The 17,686-nt window shown below is 40.2% G+C and overlaps 1 protein-coding gene across 9 annotated transcripts in view; it reads left to right on the top strand.

Moving 5' to 3' along the window:
• Positions 1–17,686, top strand: part of ptprt (protein tyrosine phosphatase receptor type T) — a 293,148-nt gene that overhangs the window by 259,360 nt on the left and 16,102 nt on the right. For 6 of the 9 annotated variants that reach the window (XM_086150165.1, XM_086150164.1, XM_086150163.1 and 3 more), the window contains 6 exons: positions 355–440; positions 1,871–1,907; positions 2,557–2,654; positions 3,322–3,438; positions 10,449–10,603; positions 16,264–16,399. In XM_086150165.1, the coding sequence (XP_086006291.1) occupies positions 355–440; positions 1,871–1,907; positions 2,557–2,654; positions 3,322–3,438; positions 10,449–10,603; positions 16,264–16,399 (629 nt within the window). The remainder of the gene's footprint in view (positions 1–354; positions 441–1,870; positions 1,908–2,556; positions 2,655–3,321; positions 3,439–10,448; positions 10,604–16,263; positions 16,400–17,686) is intronic. The other 3 variants (XM_086150167.1, XM_086150166.1, XM_086150161.1) reach the window with 1 other exon arrangement.

Genomic DNA, 17,686 nt, shown 5'->3' with positions numbered 1-17,686 from the left:
AGTCTATTTGTGGATTGTGAATCATAGAGGTGGTGGATGGGACCTCATCTTCTCAGTGGAAAAAGTAGGTGAGTCTCAATGATGAACATATGGAACCAGGCAATCCACAATCCTGGGACATGTAGTCCCGGGACAGTACATTGGAGAGATGTAAAGCTGCTGAGTTGATGTAAAGTGGACGGACTCGCCTCCACCCTGACCTCGCTCCTCAGCCTTTCTCCAGGCCAGCTCCCGACCTCCGTGAATTTCTGCAGGCCCTCTCTCCGGTCTCCTCCCACCCACTCGTCCTCTCTGTAGCTGCTCAGATCTGTGGGTAAATGTAACTTTAGGCCTGCTGTATCCTTGTGCTATCTGACCCCACAGACGACCACACTAGGGTTCGCTTGCAGCTGCTGGATGGGGAGCCACACTCTGACTACATCAACGCCAACTACATCGATGTGAGTGTGCACGCAGACACTAGCACACATGCAAGCAGATGTACACATGGTTTATTCATATAGTGCTCTACTCATATCACATTGGACTTTTATGGCCAGTGTAAGTCAGATAAACCATATAAAACAAGAGCTGTGGCCTGAAGTACATGACATACAGTAGGAAATGTACAGTCATACGGGTTTCCACAGAACTCATTACCGTATGTCACTTCTTCAATTTTTTATCCTTTAGTCATTCACCCCATTGCCCCAGTTTGATTCACTAAAGTGAGAAGGAAAACATGCTCAACATATAAAAGGGGCCAATGACCATTATCACTTTTTTTTTATTTAAAAACAAAAGTGTAACATTTACACTCGGGGCGTCTTGCCTCAGGATAATTTTCTATCAAAGCTTTTATAATGATTATTATATCTATCTATTTATTTTATTTATATAAAATGTTTTTTTTTCTTATTCAAACTGCCTTTTTTTTTTTTTTCTTCTTTTTAACAAGTTGGGGTGTCAGTGGGTCGCCTTTTTTACCAGAAAGTAAAGGGGGCCGAATAAGGGGATGAAAAAGTTCACTAACAGTATAATGACATGATTCCTTTTTATCAGAATTTGAAAATGATAAATATTTGACTTTTCTTGTGTCGGTGGGTTTATCGGTGGCCATCCAGCGTGTCGTTTCAACCTGAAGAGAGAATTTATACCCTCCTAATTTAATTTGATTTTTATTCTGAAAGTCACCCTTAGGTGCGGGAGGAACCATCAGGTGGGGACACGTAATTAATAAACACACAATATAGTGAAAACGAAAATAAAGGTAAACAAGCATGGGTGATGGGGAGAAGGAGAAAATTAGAAAGATAAGAGCCAGACTAGAATAGGAAAGGATTGAAGACATGGATTAAAATTAGTGGGAAAGATTTAAGGAATAACTTTAATGGGAATCAGAGGGGAGGCAACAGGGGAAGAGGATTTGAGAAGAGAGATGATGGAGCAAGAGATGCTGTAAGGTCTTGAGATGGAGAAATGAATGATCCAACCAGTTAGAGAGAGATGAGGAGAGTGAGAGGAGATGATGTAGGTGGGGGGTGGATGAAGGAGGGGATGAAGTGATGGAGGGAGGGATAAAGAAGGAATCAAATTCCGACTTTCTGTTACCATGGTAACATCATGTCGTTTCTTACTGCCACCAACAAGAGATGCTAAATCGGGAGGTCATCCCCCCATCATCTCCAAAAACCTTCCTTGCTTACTATAGTTCATACAACAGACGGTGAGGTCCCGTCCTGATCATGTGATAAGTGACATCATAAAAAGCAGGAAATTAGGACCATTTGGAGGAAATAAGATGAGAATATGGCTATTTAATTCATTTATTTTTAAAGCCTCCCCCCTTTCTCGCTCTGTCTCTCTCTCGCTCTCTCTCTCTCTGTCACAGGGGTACCACAGACCCAGACATTACATCGCCACACAAGGTAATTAAACTGACCTGATGTTTGTGTGTGTGTGAGTGTGTAACAGCCACCTGGTAAATGTCGTCAGTTCGGCCTGGAAGGCTATTACCACAACCTCCTAAATCTGAACCAGCATATAAAATCCCCCCTGACAAATTTAAGACCCCATTACCTCAAACCCTAAGACTGCCTGGGATTGATAGTGCAGGGGTTTGTGGAGGTGTGTGTGCATGTGTGTGAGTAGGTGTTTCTATTTTGTGTGTGTTGTGACATTGAAATGAATCTATGTGTGCTCATGTATGTGTTTGTTTCAGAAATATGTTAGTGGCTGTAGCTCAGTTGGTAGTGTGGGTGTCCTTCTATTTGGAACCAGAAATACCTTTTTCATCCAGGAGAAAATTGTGTGTGAGGGTTGGCGGTTCAATCCCCTGCTTCTCCTGTCTACATTTCAAATTGTTCTTGGGCAAGACACTAAAACCCCAGTTGCTCCTGATGGCCTGGCTAGCACTTAGCATTCCTGCTGCCATTGCTGTGTGAGTGTGTACATGAATGGGTGAATGCTAACCAGTCTAGAATACTTTGAAATCACTGCAAGGTGATTAAATAGAGGTACCATTTATTAAAACTTCTAATGCATGTGTGTGTGTGTGTGTGTGTGTGTGTGTGTCAGGCCCCATGCAGGAGACGGTGAGGGACTTCTGGAGGATGGTTTGGCAAGAAAACTCCACTTCTATCGTCATGGTGACCAACTTGGTGGAAGTTGGCAGGGTAGGGTCATTGTTTGCTGGATTTCACAAAGTGTATGATTATATATGCATCTGATGAAATAAATCTACCGAAAAAAATACATTAACAACAACCACCACCAGAAGACCAAGGTCACATAACTCCTCCTGGAAAGCTTCTCCTCAAGGGGATTAAGGTCACTCGACTCTTTCCGAAAGGCTCTTTCTCCAGGAGAACAAGCACATGTGACTCAATCATGGTAGTTCCTCCTCCAGGAGAACAAGGTCATCTAATCCCTCCTGAAAAGTTTCTTCTTGAAGTTTCAAAGCCGTATGACTCCTCTTGAGAAGTTACTCCTCCCAGACAACAACTGCATGCAACACTGAAGTTGCTCCGCCAATCACATGTGACTCCTCCAAAGAAGTTTCCCCACCAGGAGAGCAATCACACGTGACTCCTTGTCAAACCATTTTCTTCCCATCAAAAACAGTCCCTAAACACCTTTTGGGAAGTTTCACTTTGGGTTGAATATGCCTTTTTGGAAGTCTCAACTCCTATAGATCAGGGTCATGACTTCCTGCTTCTGTAAAACATAGGATTGACATTGATCAGGACTTTTTTTAAGAACTCGGTTCCCAAAACTTAGGTTTTAGTTGGACTGTGTGAAGGAACGGGAGAAAGTTTAATTCTGGAAACGGGTGTGTTTCAGGTGAAGTGTGTAAGGTACTGGCCTGACGAGACTGAGGTTTATGGAGACATCAAAGTGACGCTGATAGAGACGGAACCACTGGCTGAGTACGTCATCCGGACCTTCACTGTGCAGAAGGTGAAAAAACACACACAAGCACACACACATCACAAACACAAACACCTGCCACATCACAAACACTACAGAAGTAACCGATCCATCAATCGATCGCATAATCCATAACCTCATTCAATTGTGATATTGTGTTAGTTGAAAAAATTATCTATTTGTTCAATTTTATCTTACTCCTCAACATGTGGGAACAACATTAATGAACTCTACTCATTCTATCACATCATTACATAATGTATTGTAATAATATGATCGGATTTAGATTTGGATTATCTGGGTCCGGAATTTAAATACGTTCGTAATTAGATAGTTCTTCATCTATTGAAATTATCTGTTATTGTTTCTAAGCTGAAATGTGTCAGGTTTGGTTTGATTTGATTATGATAGTCCTTTTATCAGCATCGACACTGATGCAAAACCTCCCAACGGAATTTAATCTAGAAGTCAATCCCCAGCACTTGTAATAACACCCGGTTCTGTGACTTGAGTCTTCTGTCCTTGTGTTCCTCCCTCGCTGTCTCTCTGTTTCCCTCTCTCCTTTCACTCCGTATCACCCCCCTCTTCACCCCACCACCTCCTTCACTCGCATGAAAGCAGCTTATGAAGATGAATGTCAAAGTCCTCGCTGTCAGCTCGTTTAGCAAGCCATTAATCCATACCTCCTGAGTGTGTGTGTGTCTTTGAATATATGCACGTGTGTGTGTTTATGTGTGCGTGCGCGTCTGAGTGTCTGTGTGTAAGTGAGTGTGAGCAAGGGAGCGAACAAGTGAGAGTAGTTTAAAGTTTAAAGGAAAGCTGATTTTGAAAAGCCTGTCATTTTGCAGTTTGCATTAATATGTAACATAACTGCAGAGGGATGTGTGTGTGTGTGTGTGTGTATGTGTGTGTGTGTGTGTGTGTGTGTGTGTGTGTGTGTGTGTGTGTGTTTTCCTGTCAAGAACCAAGACATGGGGGGGGTGTTCAGGTTCAGCACCACAGCTAAGTAGTTTTAATTGCAGTGAATAATGAGAACAGCATCTTAATGAAAAGCTTTATTAATGGCACATCTGAGGAGATTAACTGTGCAAGAGAAGTGACAGAGTGTCGGGCTCAAAGAAGGGGAATGTGTGTGTGTGTGTGTGAGTGTGTGTGTGTTCATGCGTGTGTGGGTGTGTATGCATGTATGTGTGTGTGTGTGTGTGTGTGTGTGTGTGTGTGTGTGTGTGTGTGTGTGTGTTTGAGGGTGGCAGAGAACAACTGGAAAAGCATGATGAAATATACATGAATTTAACGATATAATTACAAAAAAAAAATTACTTGAGAAAATTAATGAAATTGCTGTACCTTACTTTGCTCTGCAGCACATGTTTTCTTTCTCAATGCATGGGTCCATGGGGAACAGATTGCACCGATGCACAGTGTGATCGCATAATAGACAATGAAGATGCAACAACGCTGGTTGATGGGAAATTTAAATATAAGGAAACTTCCATGGGGATGTATGAATACAGTTTTTTGCACTCAATGTGCGCGGAACATGCCTATCACAGCAAACCTTTATCCACTGGCATTTCCAAAATAACAGGCGACTAGACAATTTACATTTCTCTTCTCAAAATTACATAGCAATACAACTTGTAACCAATAGTTAGAGAGAGAAACACAAAGTTGCTAACCTCTAGCAACAAAAGCCAATCCTTTTTGGCTTGCAAGGTACTCTTAAAATTACAGAAATTATCTACCATCAATAAAAATAGTATATATGTGTGTGTGTGTGTGTTTGTGTGTGTGTATGTATTGTATTGCACAATACAATTCTGTACATTTTTGTCAATTTCTTTACTCTGATGACATCTTGCACTAGGTAGCACATCCTCAAACACACTTCCAAAGAACCATCAGTCATGGTGGAACAATAGTCAGATCGAGATCTCAGATTGGCTGTACTGTATGTCAATCAATCACGTCAATTCCACAGTGGGGCTGGATGATATGCTAACTACTAACTGCTGACATCCAATCTACCCACGCTACCTGTACTGTAGTGTATTCTGTGGCTCTCGGTTGAGTGTTTTTTTTACACTTTGCAGGAGAGCTTATTTTGAAATACGGAGCACTCCAATCGACCACTGTTGCGTTTGAGTTTGACCTGTAGATTGTGATCAACGTGTTGGGCGTCCCTGAGCTACAAGTAAAGTACATCACCATAGTGGATTGACCGTATATTCAAAGAAGAATTGACAGTTTACCTTTAGATATCTCTTAATATGAGAAGAGAAGTCTATTTGACTATGACAAAAGCACATATTTGCAAGACTGAGATCACTTAATGATGAAAGCATATGCAAGCCATCCAGAACTCATGGGGAATGCATTGAAGTGCCTGTTTTTTGAATAGAAAAAAAAAAAAAAAGGTTTCATCTGAGAAGAGTGTTTGAGATTCGTAGAGTCTCTGAGAGAACACAAAGCGATTTCTCCCTGAATGAAAATTGCCCAAAATGGGGCTGTAACCTAGGGAGCAGCACTGCACACTGATTTGAAATTACATACAATGGTCAGAACTGCTGTAATAGCGGCACTTCCCTCCTTTTCCATGCTGCATGTTGGGGCTCAAACTCAAACTCAGAACGAAAATGTTCAAGTCCATGTTTGATAAATTGACTAATTCATGGGCAAGATGGCTCGCCATGGGCTGTAGACCACTCTGTACTCCATGGTAGATGATTAGGACTTAAAGTAGGCACTTCAGATTTATTTAGCTGATGAGAAGAATGGACTGCCATCCTGAGACAAAATGTTGAAATAAATCCATCAACTGTATGAGGATGGAAGGAAAGCAAGCAGATCACATTGAAGAGAAAATAATCTGTTTTCTCCGCCTATTAATTGGTCTTTGTCGTAGACTGATGGGAAAATTAACATTTTGAAGTATACGTTTATTCATTCATTTATCTGACAAACACATTGTTTTTTCTATAAATAACATTTCAAGTGAATAACGTGAGTAATTTTGATTGATATCCTAAAAAGCCTTCAGTTATTATTTTCTTATTGTGTCCCAGCCCTAAAATGTGCATGTCCACTTGACAGTGTGTTTATTTGTCGCTCATAAAACTTAAAAATCCTGAACTCTACAAGTGTCATATTTAACCAAAAAGCAACCAGAAAAAAATTCAAAAATTGAAATTTCAGTGGATGAAAAATAAATAACAAAAAAAAAGTATGTCATATTTGTATACATGTCAACAAACGACTCCAAAACTATATTAGTCAGGTGGAAAAATAATGAAATCAACAGTTTACAATCTTAAACGAAACAAAAAAACAAAAATATATAGATCATTAGCATTAAAAAATGAAAAGCTAAATAAACACAAAAACAAACAAATCAAATAAACAAAACGACAACAAGATGATGATGAACGCAAGTTACAAACAGCAACTTGATGAAACAGTTACAATGACCAAAAGACAGGAGGCAGAGCTGGAGGTGGCAGAGATGAAGATGCTGAGGTTCTCTTTGGGAGTGACCAGGATGGATAGGATCAGGAATGAGTCAATCGGAGGAGCAGCATTTTTAGATGTTTTGGAGAGAAGGTCAGAGAAGCTAGTCTGAGATGGTTCGGTCATGTACAGAGAAGGGATAGTGAATATATTGGTAGACGGATGCTGGAGTTGGAGCTGCCAGGTAGGGGGTCTAGAAGAAGAGCAACGAGAAGATTTATGGACATAGTGAGAGAAGATATGAAGGAAGTTGGGGTGAGAGAGGAGGATACAGAGAATAGGGTTAGACGGAGAAGGTTGAATCGCTGTGGTGTACCCTGAAGGGAAAAGCCAAAAGGAGAATAAGTAGTTTAATAATTGTAGTTAATCAACACTAAATATGACCAAACACAAAAGAAAACGACCCGAAGGCCACTTAGAAAACTGTAATTCAAAGCAAATGGAAAAAATAGGATGAATTGTTTCCCTCTTTCTTTTCTTTTCTTTTCTTTTCTTTTCTTTTCTTTTCTTTTCTTTTCTTTTGCTTTCCCATTTTTTCTGACTTTCTTTTTTTCATCCTGATCCATTTATTTATTTATGCAGGCTTTAGACAGCTTCATCAAGTGTGTTTTGCATAGCATAAAGCACAAACACATGCATTCATAGGAATTTTATCCTATAATTGGCATGAAAGAACTTCCTGTTGATGTCTATTTCAGCCAAGCGTAGCTGAAGAAATCATATTTAGTTTGGTTCGTCATTGAAAAAAAGAAGAAATCAAACGGCTTGCGGCTGGCAGAGCATGAACCCCAACCTTGATTTTATCCACAAACCCTGTGGAAAAGCATAGAGGGAGTCTGTTTTCACCACTGAAAGCAGCTCCGCCTCCTCTTTCATCCGGTGAACCCACTGATGTTGCGTCATCCATAAACTGGACCTTCCGGGGGTTTTTATTTACCACCGCCCTCCCACGTAGGCACACATCCTCTGCTTGGTGTTTGTTGCTGTTTTCCAGCCAGGGCGGCATGACTCAAACATCAGTGGGTTGCTGCTCCTCGTCTCGGTGTAGGTTACATTTGGACGGTCGACTCAGGACACAGTCAGCGGTTATTACATGTTCTTTGTGAAATAATAGAGTTCTATTTAAAACATTTTCAGAACATTATGTTTTAGTTATGATCTTGATTGCAAGACAAATGATAGATGTCATCGTCCCCCTCTATTGATCTGCCTCCTGCTAGTGAGTGTACTACAATGACTTGTAAACTGGTATCTGCTAGCCTGGCTCCCACATAAGGATCAAAAACACCATTCAAGCATTTCAAATATCTTCCTCATTATGTTGCTCGTTAATTCAAATCTTTGGAAACAATTATATAATTAAATATTTACGCTTTTATGAAGTCAGAAATATCAAAAGCAGCTTATGCCTATGATACCTGAGCAGGGACGTATTGAAAAACACAAGGCAGTCAGGAAACTGCTCCAAATTGGTAGAAAGGGTGGAATTGTGGGGTTTTTGTTACCTTGTACATCTCAGGGGTCTAGAATATGTCCTGAATTTTCAGTCATTCCCGCAGTTTTGGATTTTGTTTGACCTTGTGAGCGACCACCAGGGACCCACGGATACTGTTTGACTGCTGTCAGTCAAATAGCAGTAGCAAATGAAACATAGTGGGTGAGCAGATCTATGGGGAGTAGATTTAATCTCATTCTGGGCAGTAGGTTAGTTATTCTCTACCTTGCAATTGCCCGACCTTTCACCTTGTCCGTGTTCAAGCATTTGGGTGGATGGCGTCTGACCTTCTCCAATCAGCAGGAAGCATCCCAACAACAGCATTCTATTATTAGAGAGCAAAGCAGAGAGAGAAGGGCGAGTCTCTCGTTTTGAGCCCCATTAAGTTTGGAACGGCATCTTGGAATCGATGATCTTGAATTATTAAAGAAGGATGTGGTGATACGGACCTGTAAAGAGGTTTAGACTGAATGCATCCTGCATCACGGGGCTGTCACCCTGCAAGAGATTTAAACCTCCCTAAAGAGGCAGACGAAACTCTGCACAAGTTTTCACTTTCTAGGCTAAAAATAAAGAATAGAACAGCTTAACAGTTTAATAATGTGAACCGAAATTTCAAATTGTTGTTAATGCGTAATCAGGTACGCATTGTGATGGATCTGTTCTAACATTAACATGAAAATATAACATTTAATTATGTGTTTTCACTCAATCAAAAGACCAGATGAATCTGTTTTTGAATAATAATATTTTTGGGACTTCTTCAGACAATTCTGTTGCATTAACAGTGCTTGTTTTAATTAATTATTAATTTAACAATTCGGTCATCCAGGTGAAAAGATATTTTTTCCTCTTAAAATTCTTCATCATATTGATTTCTATATTGATAAAATGTATCTAGCTAATTGTTCACATTTGCTAGACCGAATGAAATCTTTCTGATATCAAATTTATCAATATAATTATGAAATTAATTGTATCTCACTGTCTTTCATCCTTATCTAACTCAACCTATGCAGTTTTCTTCTGCATTTTTGATAAGTGTTCTTTTTCACTGCCAATCAAGTCGTGCTCTAACATATTTTGGAATCATTTGAAATTAATGAACAGTCCTATTAATAATTCAAACCCTGAGAGTGAGGAGAAAATGTGACATGGGTTCAGAGATACCATAATTATCCTTTATGCATCAGAATGTCATTTTTTAATATCCCCATTGTTCAACAGCGAAAACATTCATCAGCCCTTTGTGTTTCTCAAAAGTCCATCATTAAAATGTCAAGACACAATCAAACGGGAGCTACAGCCGGGACCTAATGCCATTCCATTACCCTCTAATCCCCACTCTTCAGTTTTGCCAAAGTCGAAAACTCTATTGTTTCTGCAGAGTTATGCCGCTAAGCGATACTATGTCAATGCAGGGAAACATTTCACTCAGGCCGGCGGTTTTTCGACGATCTGTCCTCAGCAATTCACAACACTTAGCTTTCATTCTGTTTCCCCTTGTTTATTTTGAATTTCCGCTATGCATGCTTTTATGCAGGATGTCACTGTTAAATTAAAATTGAAAATGGAAATTAGGCATGGACTGTTTCATTTCAGGGTCTTCTTCTCATCGGTGAATCCCAAAAGGGCCATCGGGAGATCAATTCATTTTTTTTTTTTTTTTTTGGAGCCCAAATGGCTATCAGTTTTCTGGAAAGCTCCCTTGTAAATGAGGCAAATGAGCGACAGTAAGACTTCGTGGTCTCTCGCTCCCCGAAGTGGCCCAAAGTGCCAACTTGATATCCCGGAGAATTTATTTCCTGTGTGAAGCCGCCAGTTAGCAGGAGCCCCGGCTGTAAATCAGGAAATGATGAACAGTGTCCTCTACACCGGGTTTTTCCCCGAAGAGCGATGAAGAGAGAGGGGCGGTCTGTCCATTTGTCACCATCTGGGGGCAAAAAACGGAAGGTTGGAATTGTTTCCAGAAGTGACTGATGTAAGTGACCTAACTTTTCTTGTTTTCTGTGTTCCATTGTCCATTTTTTTTCTCCAGAAGGGTCATCACGAGATCCGAGAGCTGCGACAATTTCATTTCACCAGCTGGCCGGACCATGGTGTCCCCTGCTATGCCACCGGCCTGCTAGGCTTCATACGGCAAGTCAAGTTTCTCAACCTGCCAGACGCCGGTCCAATCGTGGCGCATTGCAGGTATGACTAGATACACGTCATTGCCCCAATAAGGTATTTAAGTGACAGTTTTTATTCATTCTCTATACTTCTTTTCCTACAATCGGGGTCGTAGGGGTGGTGGTGTGAGGCTTGGCGGGTTTGAGCTTATCCCAGCTGTCATTGGGCAAGAGGCAGGGTATACCTGGACTTGTTGTCAGTCAGTCATGGGGCCACATATGGAAACTAACAAAATTGTAATAACTTGAATATTAGGGTTTTTTATAATCACCTCCAGATAAGCAGTTTTGGCCTAATATGTTTTGGCCATGTATATTATATGTATTGTAGCGAGTCATGAATGTTGGGGTTTTTATAGATGCTTGTTTCTGTGTGATTTTGGGGTTGCTAGGAATTTTGTGGATGTGGTTTGGGGTGGAAGGAATTCTGTTTTTTTTTTTTACCTGGAATTGAGCGGGAACAGTAGTTGTATTGCAGGCTTATGTGGCGTTGTTGTGGCCAACGACAGCTATTGCTTATTAAACGGATGTTTTACTGTCAACCAGGTGTTTTATCTGACTAAAATGCTATAATATGTATATATCTACACACACACATGGGTACATAATAAATGTATACAAAGAATAATCAACAAAATATTGACTCGAAAGCCTGGTTGAAGACTTCGGTCCCACAGCCATGGAAGGTTCTTCTGTGTAGAACACAAGGTTGCTGCAGATCCAAGAAAGGATCATGGTCCCCAGGAGCGTAGTTAGTAGGGGTTGCACTACCTCCCATACAACGACACTTTTTATCACATGACTTTGTGACGGTTGTAGATGGGCCGCACATGTTCCATACCTTTGTGGCTGCGGGGCGACCCTTGTGTGGACGCTCTGGGGCATATGAGCATGCGCCGGCATGCTGGATCGGACAATTTGTTTCATGTGCCGGCGGCAGAACTGGGTAGGCGGGGTGGAGGTGCTTGCTTTTCGTCATGTTCCTTGCCGTTGATGGGTCCCTTTGGTGGCAAAGCATTTTTGTTGTCTTTGGAAGATTTGTTGTGTTCCAGCCTTAATTGGGCGAGTCTTACGTGTTGCGTATCATGGTGATGACAGAGTTGGCCCTGATCAAGCTGCCCCGTTCAATCTCTTTATATTTCATTGAAATGTGCTACTTTTTGATATCCATGCTGGCAGGCTGCTGTTTAAGTATTATTGAAATGTTCATTTAATACTTCCTAGAATTTGATGTTGTTGTTTGTATTTGTCAATTATGTGTTTCCCTTTTCAAGTGGTAATGGTGCTGACCGCCTTTATGTAGGTCTGTCTAGTCCAGGGGTGGGCAAACTTTTTTGCTCGGGGGCTGCATTGACTTTTAAAATTTGACAGACGGGCCAGGTCAGCACAAGATACAATATATATTTAAAAAACAATGCATTTGTTAACAATATATATCAGACTCATCTGACATTTGCTTTGACAATAAAACCAGCTTGGTTTTGAATGCTCTGACATTTGCTTGCATTTCATGCATTTCCCTTGTAGCTTTACGTGCAGCTCACTCATGTGTGTCAGTATGTCTACAGTAAAGGCTAAATCACAAAGCCAATCTGTGTCATTCAGCTCAGGAAAATTCTCAACCAGCTCAAAAAATGAAATAATCTCCTGTTTAAGCTCCCACATTCATTGATCCAATCATTCATTCATTCACATCAAGTATGAATTCTGTACCAATCTTTGGCGGGCCGGATTAAAAAGACCACCGGGCCGGATGTGGCCCGCAAGCCGTAGTTTGCCCACCCCTTGTCAAGTTATATGTCGAGGAAAGATGGTTTGTTTTGATTTTGCCTGGTACATTTGTTTTTGCTAATGTTTGATCACGGCTTTCATTATACTGAGCAAGTTATTTTTGAGTACGGTATTTGATTTTATCCGGTGCATTTACCTTTGCTGCATAGATGTTCTCTGCTCATATCGGCGATTTAGCAAGTTTTGTTTTTTGGGATATGGTGACAGTTTGACCCGGATTTCTGGTAATAAAATACTTTACAGGAATCTCTCCTCTGCCTCTGCATTTTTGGCCCAATCCACCATCACCATCGCCTAGCGGTGTCCACTCGCCCATCCTGTTACAGACTTATACTCAGTGAGATCACATGGGATGCGTCCTTTAAAAATTATCTTTATCCTGGAACATACATATTTTGTTTTCAATGTTGGTGAAAAGCGAATATCAAATGTAGACTTCATAAACTCAAATTTCCTTTGCAGTCAGCTATAACTGAATATTGAAGAGTACAGTTTTCCCAAAAATGAAAATGTTTGATATTAAGAAATAAAATAAAAAGTGCTGCATACAACTACAAAAATGTAACCAAACACCCAGTAAAGCCCACATGAAATGAAGTTTAATTAAACATAGTTTAATAAAAGTAGTTTTTAGATTAATCAGATCCCCAACCAGTAGTAACTTAATGATTCATTAGCATCACATTTACATTTGTGCCACAGAAAATTAAATTTGATTTAAATTTGGTTCATAAAACAGGAAGTTATGGTTTCCTGTTTATTCTTCTTCTTTACTCCTTTTTTCTCAGTCCACTGTTATCATCAGAGATACAACAATTCAGGTGGCTATTCACAACGATATGTTCTCACATAGTCCCATACACACATCCCTACCTGCTCAGCCATCAATTAGATTAATGTTGCTAACCTTTAAATGTAGGCAGGGGGAAAGACATTAAAAGAAAGCCTTTTAATCCCAGCACTGCAATCATCAGCCTGGGAATAGAGGCAGAAAGAGCAGTGACAGTCGCCCCATGACAACAGTATATTTAACTTGGGTGTTTTTTTTATGGGATATTCGCTCTCTTCAGGACTTCGGATTTCTGAAGAAACTATGCATGTTCCTTGTCCCCCTAATTGCATATTGCCTTCAAAGTATGCTGCTGCCTTCAAGAGATAATGATTTTCATATAAATATATATATATACATATACATATACATATTGATATTATATGAATAAATTAATTATATAAATAATGTGAATTATGGAAAAGTATGATTTTTAGTTTAGTTAAACTCCCTCACCACACAGTCTTCTTGATTGTAGATGAATGCCGATGTAAAATAAATGTAAATACTTAATACTTGTCATATGACCTAAGTTTAATTAAAAGAAGTCAGAGTTGCATTTATGGGTTTCTTATTCCTATTTCATTGTTTTCATTTTTTTTTTTTGAAAATATTTACAATGGTATTTCAAATGGGGAACTTTTTTTCAGATTATGTGAAATTCTTTCCCCTTCAGTTTAGTTCTTAGTCACTGAAACCCCCCGCTTACCATTTAACCTTACCAAACCTTCCATCTGAAAAACAGATCACTTTTAAAACAGTACTCTTGTCATCTTGTGTCCAAATGTGATGAAGCAGCGATTCATATAATGTGATCGTTATTCATAACATGGTGAATTACTGAGTCATAACAAGAATATAAGAGGTAGGCGGTCATTACTGTGAAGCCCCAATCATTGCACTAAGCTAATTAGCAGAAGGTGGGCTACAGTTGCATATGGTAGAACAGAGAGGAGAAGTGCGTCGATAGTTCACAGGTAGCGTTCAATCTGTTCACAATCTCACTTTTTTCACAATCTCAAATTTTAATATATATTAAGCATTTTAGCATTTTTGATATATTTATAAATATATACATTTTTTGTGACACACTGGTGTCTGGTTGGCAAACTCTAGCTTGGGCTTTTGCTGCCAGCAACCCCGCATGACCTGTAACAACACAATTTGTGCAAGCAAAAAGCATTAACTGTATTAACAAACTGCGTCTTATTTAGAAGATGATAACAATCATATTAGAAGCAATAAAGGCTCTTCTTGCACTGCATTATTGGAGAGGATTTTGGGATTTGGACTGCTTTGCAGGAAGTGTGCATTCTGGTTTACTATGAAAACAAATTGGACGTTTGCTGTCAAATGTTTTACAATAACTTTTAATCTGCTAGCTGTTGGTCTTGGCTCTATGAGATACTTCCTGATTCCATTCACTCTGAGTGGTCCTTTATCCAGGAGAGGACAGAGGTTAACATACATAAGAAATTAAAAATGCAAAGCAACACATTTGCTTTGTTGGTGTGTGGTCACTGAGGAGTACAAAAATTCAGACCATTCTCCAAAATGAGGTTTTGGTCTTTTCATGTCTGTTGATTCTGTGGAGTTCCCTCAGACACATTCACACACACACACATACACTCGCACACACAGTCCCATACATAGTGTTAAATAAACACTGACAATTAGAAGGTAGGGGACAGCTGACAGACAGGACAACTCAACAGCAATGATGTAAACAGGAAGCTGCATTAAAAGTGTGTGGACAGACGGTTAGAAAGTGATAGTTGTCACTTTCAATTTCTTGAGTGTGACCTGATGCTATTTGCCTGAATGTCTCTTGGGCCATGCGCACACACACACACACACCCACAGGAACACACACACCATGGAGGCCCAGCTAAATTCTGGACTCAACATTAATCACAGAGGTTGACAGGTAATCTGCCGTGGTGCTCCCACCATTTCCCTCCTTTCTACCTGGCCTCCTCTCTCTCCTCTTATCTGCCCCCCCTTCACCTCCTTATCTCTCTCTCTCTCTCTCTCTCTCTCTCTCTCGAACCCCCCCGCTCTCCGTCTGGAGTGGCATCAGGGGGATTACAAAGTGAAAGACAGGCTTCTCCTCCATACCCCGATCTTCACATTCACCCCTCACGCCCCAAACACACGCTTAAACACAGACAAACAGCAGGGTCTATTGCCTCAGTCACTCCCCATCACCTTGTTTCCTTTTTTCTATCCCATCTGTACATCCATCCATCTCATTTCCTCCAGGCATCACAGTTCAGGATGTGTAGCATCACGCACTTGACATTTGCTATTTGTGTCGCTTGGTGTTTCAGCTTGTTTCCGTGGGTGCAAGTGTGTGTCTGTGTGTGTGTGTGTGTGTATATTTAAGAGAGAGAGGGGAGAGAGGTGTCATCACATGTTACTCTGTCCATTTCAGCCCAATATTCCAAGCAACAGTCACTGGCTTGTTTTGCAGCCAAATGTTGCACAACTTTTAAAGTTTTTTTTCAGGACAAAAAGCCGAACATGTTCAAACTGATGTTTTTTCATTGTATGGAGGCCCAAATGACCAAAAATATAGATGATAAAAAAACACTTACACATAATGTAGGTTGTAGTAAAAAAAAAAAAAAAAAAAAAGTTTAAATAAGTTTTTGTGCATTTTCTGAGAAATTAAGTTATTATGTTTTTTATTCAATCATTTATTCATGAATGGATGAACCTAGTATCATTGTTATTGGTATTTTTAGCATTATTATTATGATGATGATAACTACTATCACTGCTATTGGTGCTACTTCTACTACAACCGATACTATCACTAACACTACTATTAGTACTACTAAAAATAATTATAATGGCAACAATCATTTTATTTTTTACATGTTTTATCATCAATGTTGTTATTAACCAATAGGCGGACTTCAGGTAATGGTGTTTATAGTTGACCAAGATATACAGATACAAAAAAAGTGTCAATGCAAAATGTGGCACATTTAAACATGCTCCTGTAACAATGTCTATTTTGCATGCGTGCACGCGTGTGTGTGTGTGTGTGTACACAGTGCTGGTGCTGGACGGACCGGCTGCTTCATCGCTGTGGACATCATGCTGGACATGGCGGAGAATGAGGGTGTGGTGGATATTTTTAACTGCATCCGAGAGCTGAGGTCGCAGCGGGTCAACATGGTTCAAACTGAGGTGAGTCTGAAGAAGACAAACCGGAGACTGACGAGACACTAACAATGCTTACAATATAGATTATGTTTTTGGAGCAAATCCCCCTCATACCTGGAAAACGGTAGAGTTTAACACTTCTGTATGGGTTACAGCACCTCCTAGCTATTTCGGTCGTCATCTGGGGCAGGTTTTTGCAGTTTGTGTATGACGTGTGCAAGTGTGTGTGTGTGTATGTCTGTGCATGCGTGTGTACTCATGCACTCTAAAAGGGTCCTGGCCTTCCTCTCTGACCGTGTGTGGGAACAATTTGTGTCAGTATTGAAGCCTCTCGATGCTCCTATAATCCTGCTCCAAATACCACAAAGCAATTAATCTTTAAAAAGGCAGAGGACAGAGAATACTCTATATTTATATGTGTGTGTGTGTGTGTGTGTGTGTGTGTGTGTGTGTGCGTGTTTTACTAGAGTAGCTAATGGCCACTGGAAGTCGTTTCAGTGATGCTTTTAAAGCTGTCACCCTTGCCCCGAGGGCAACAATTAACATTTCATATACACACACACACACACACACACACACACACACACACACACACACACACACACACACACGCTATCAGACACACATACACTCACACACGGTTGAACGTAGGGGGGCAAAGCAAAGCAAATTGCAGCAGAGGATCTGGGAGAGGAAGGTAAACAAAGAGAAGGTAAACGTGTAGTATTAAAACAGAGGAAGCGGCACTGAGCGACATCATCATACAGTCACAGGGGCAGGTGGGGGGTCATCGGTGTGTGCACAGAGAGGGCACTTGACCCAGAATGGGTGAAATGTTTCTGACAGGGGTTGTCAGGGAAGCGTTTTCCCTGACGGTGGAAAATAACAGAGGTTGTACCATTTGACAGATTGAAGCTTTGCTTTTGAAAAAAAAAAAAAAAAAAAAAAAATTGACGCGAACAATTCCTCTCTTTTAGTGATAGTCAAGGTAGTCACTGTCTCTCTCACTGTGTCAAATCAACTAACTACAACTCATAACTGAAAAAGCTGTTGAAGTCCACCAGAAGAGGAATGTGTTTCTAAGGACAGCTTCCAATTTTTCATATCATTCACCTTAATGCAGGTACAGCGAACAAGATGCAATAATCATTTAAGAAGGACTTTGTTTTAAATTAAATGAAGGCATAATAAAATGTGAATTCATTCAGTACAAAAAAATTCATAAACCCATTATCTCATAGTGATAGGGCCTTAATTACATGGTAGTAATGGCAAGGTATGTGCGTGTGTGTGTAGAGGAGAGGGTGCCAA

Source organism: Fistularia commersonii, chromosome 7, assembly GCF_037954325.1.
Source record: "Fistularia commersonii isolate RoL2024-O1a breed Wild chromosome 7, RoL_Fcom_v1.0, whole genome shotgun sequence".
NCBI classification, from domain to species: domain Eukaryota; kingdom Metazoa; phylum Chordata; class Actinopteri; order Syngnathiformes; family Fistulariidae; genus Fistularia; species Fistularia commersonii.
This window is presented reverse-complemented; position numbering and strand designations above follow the sequence as displayed.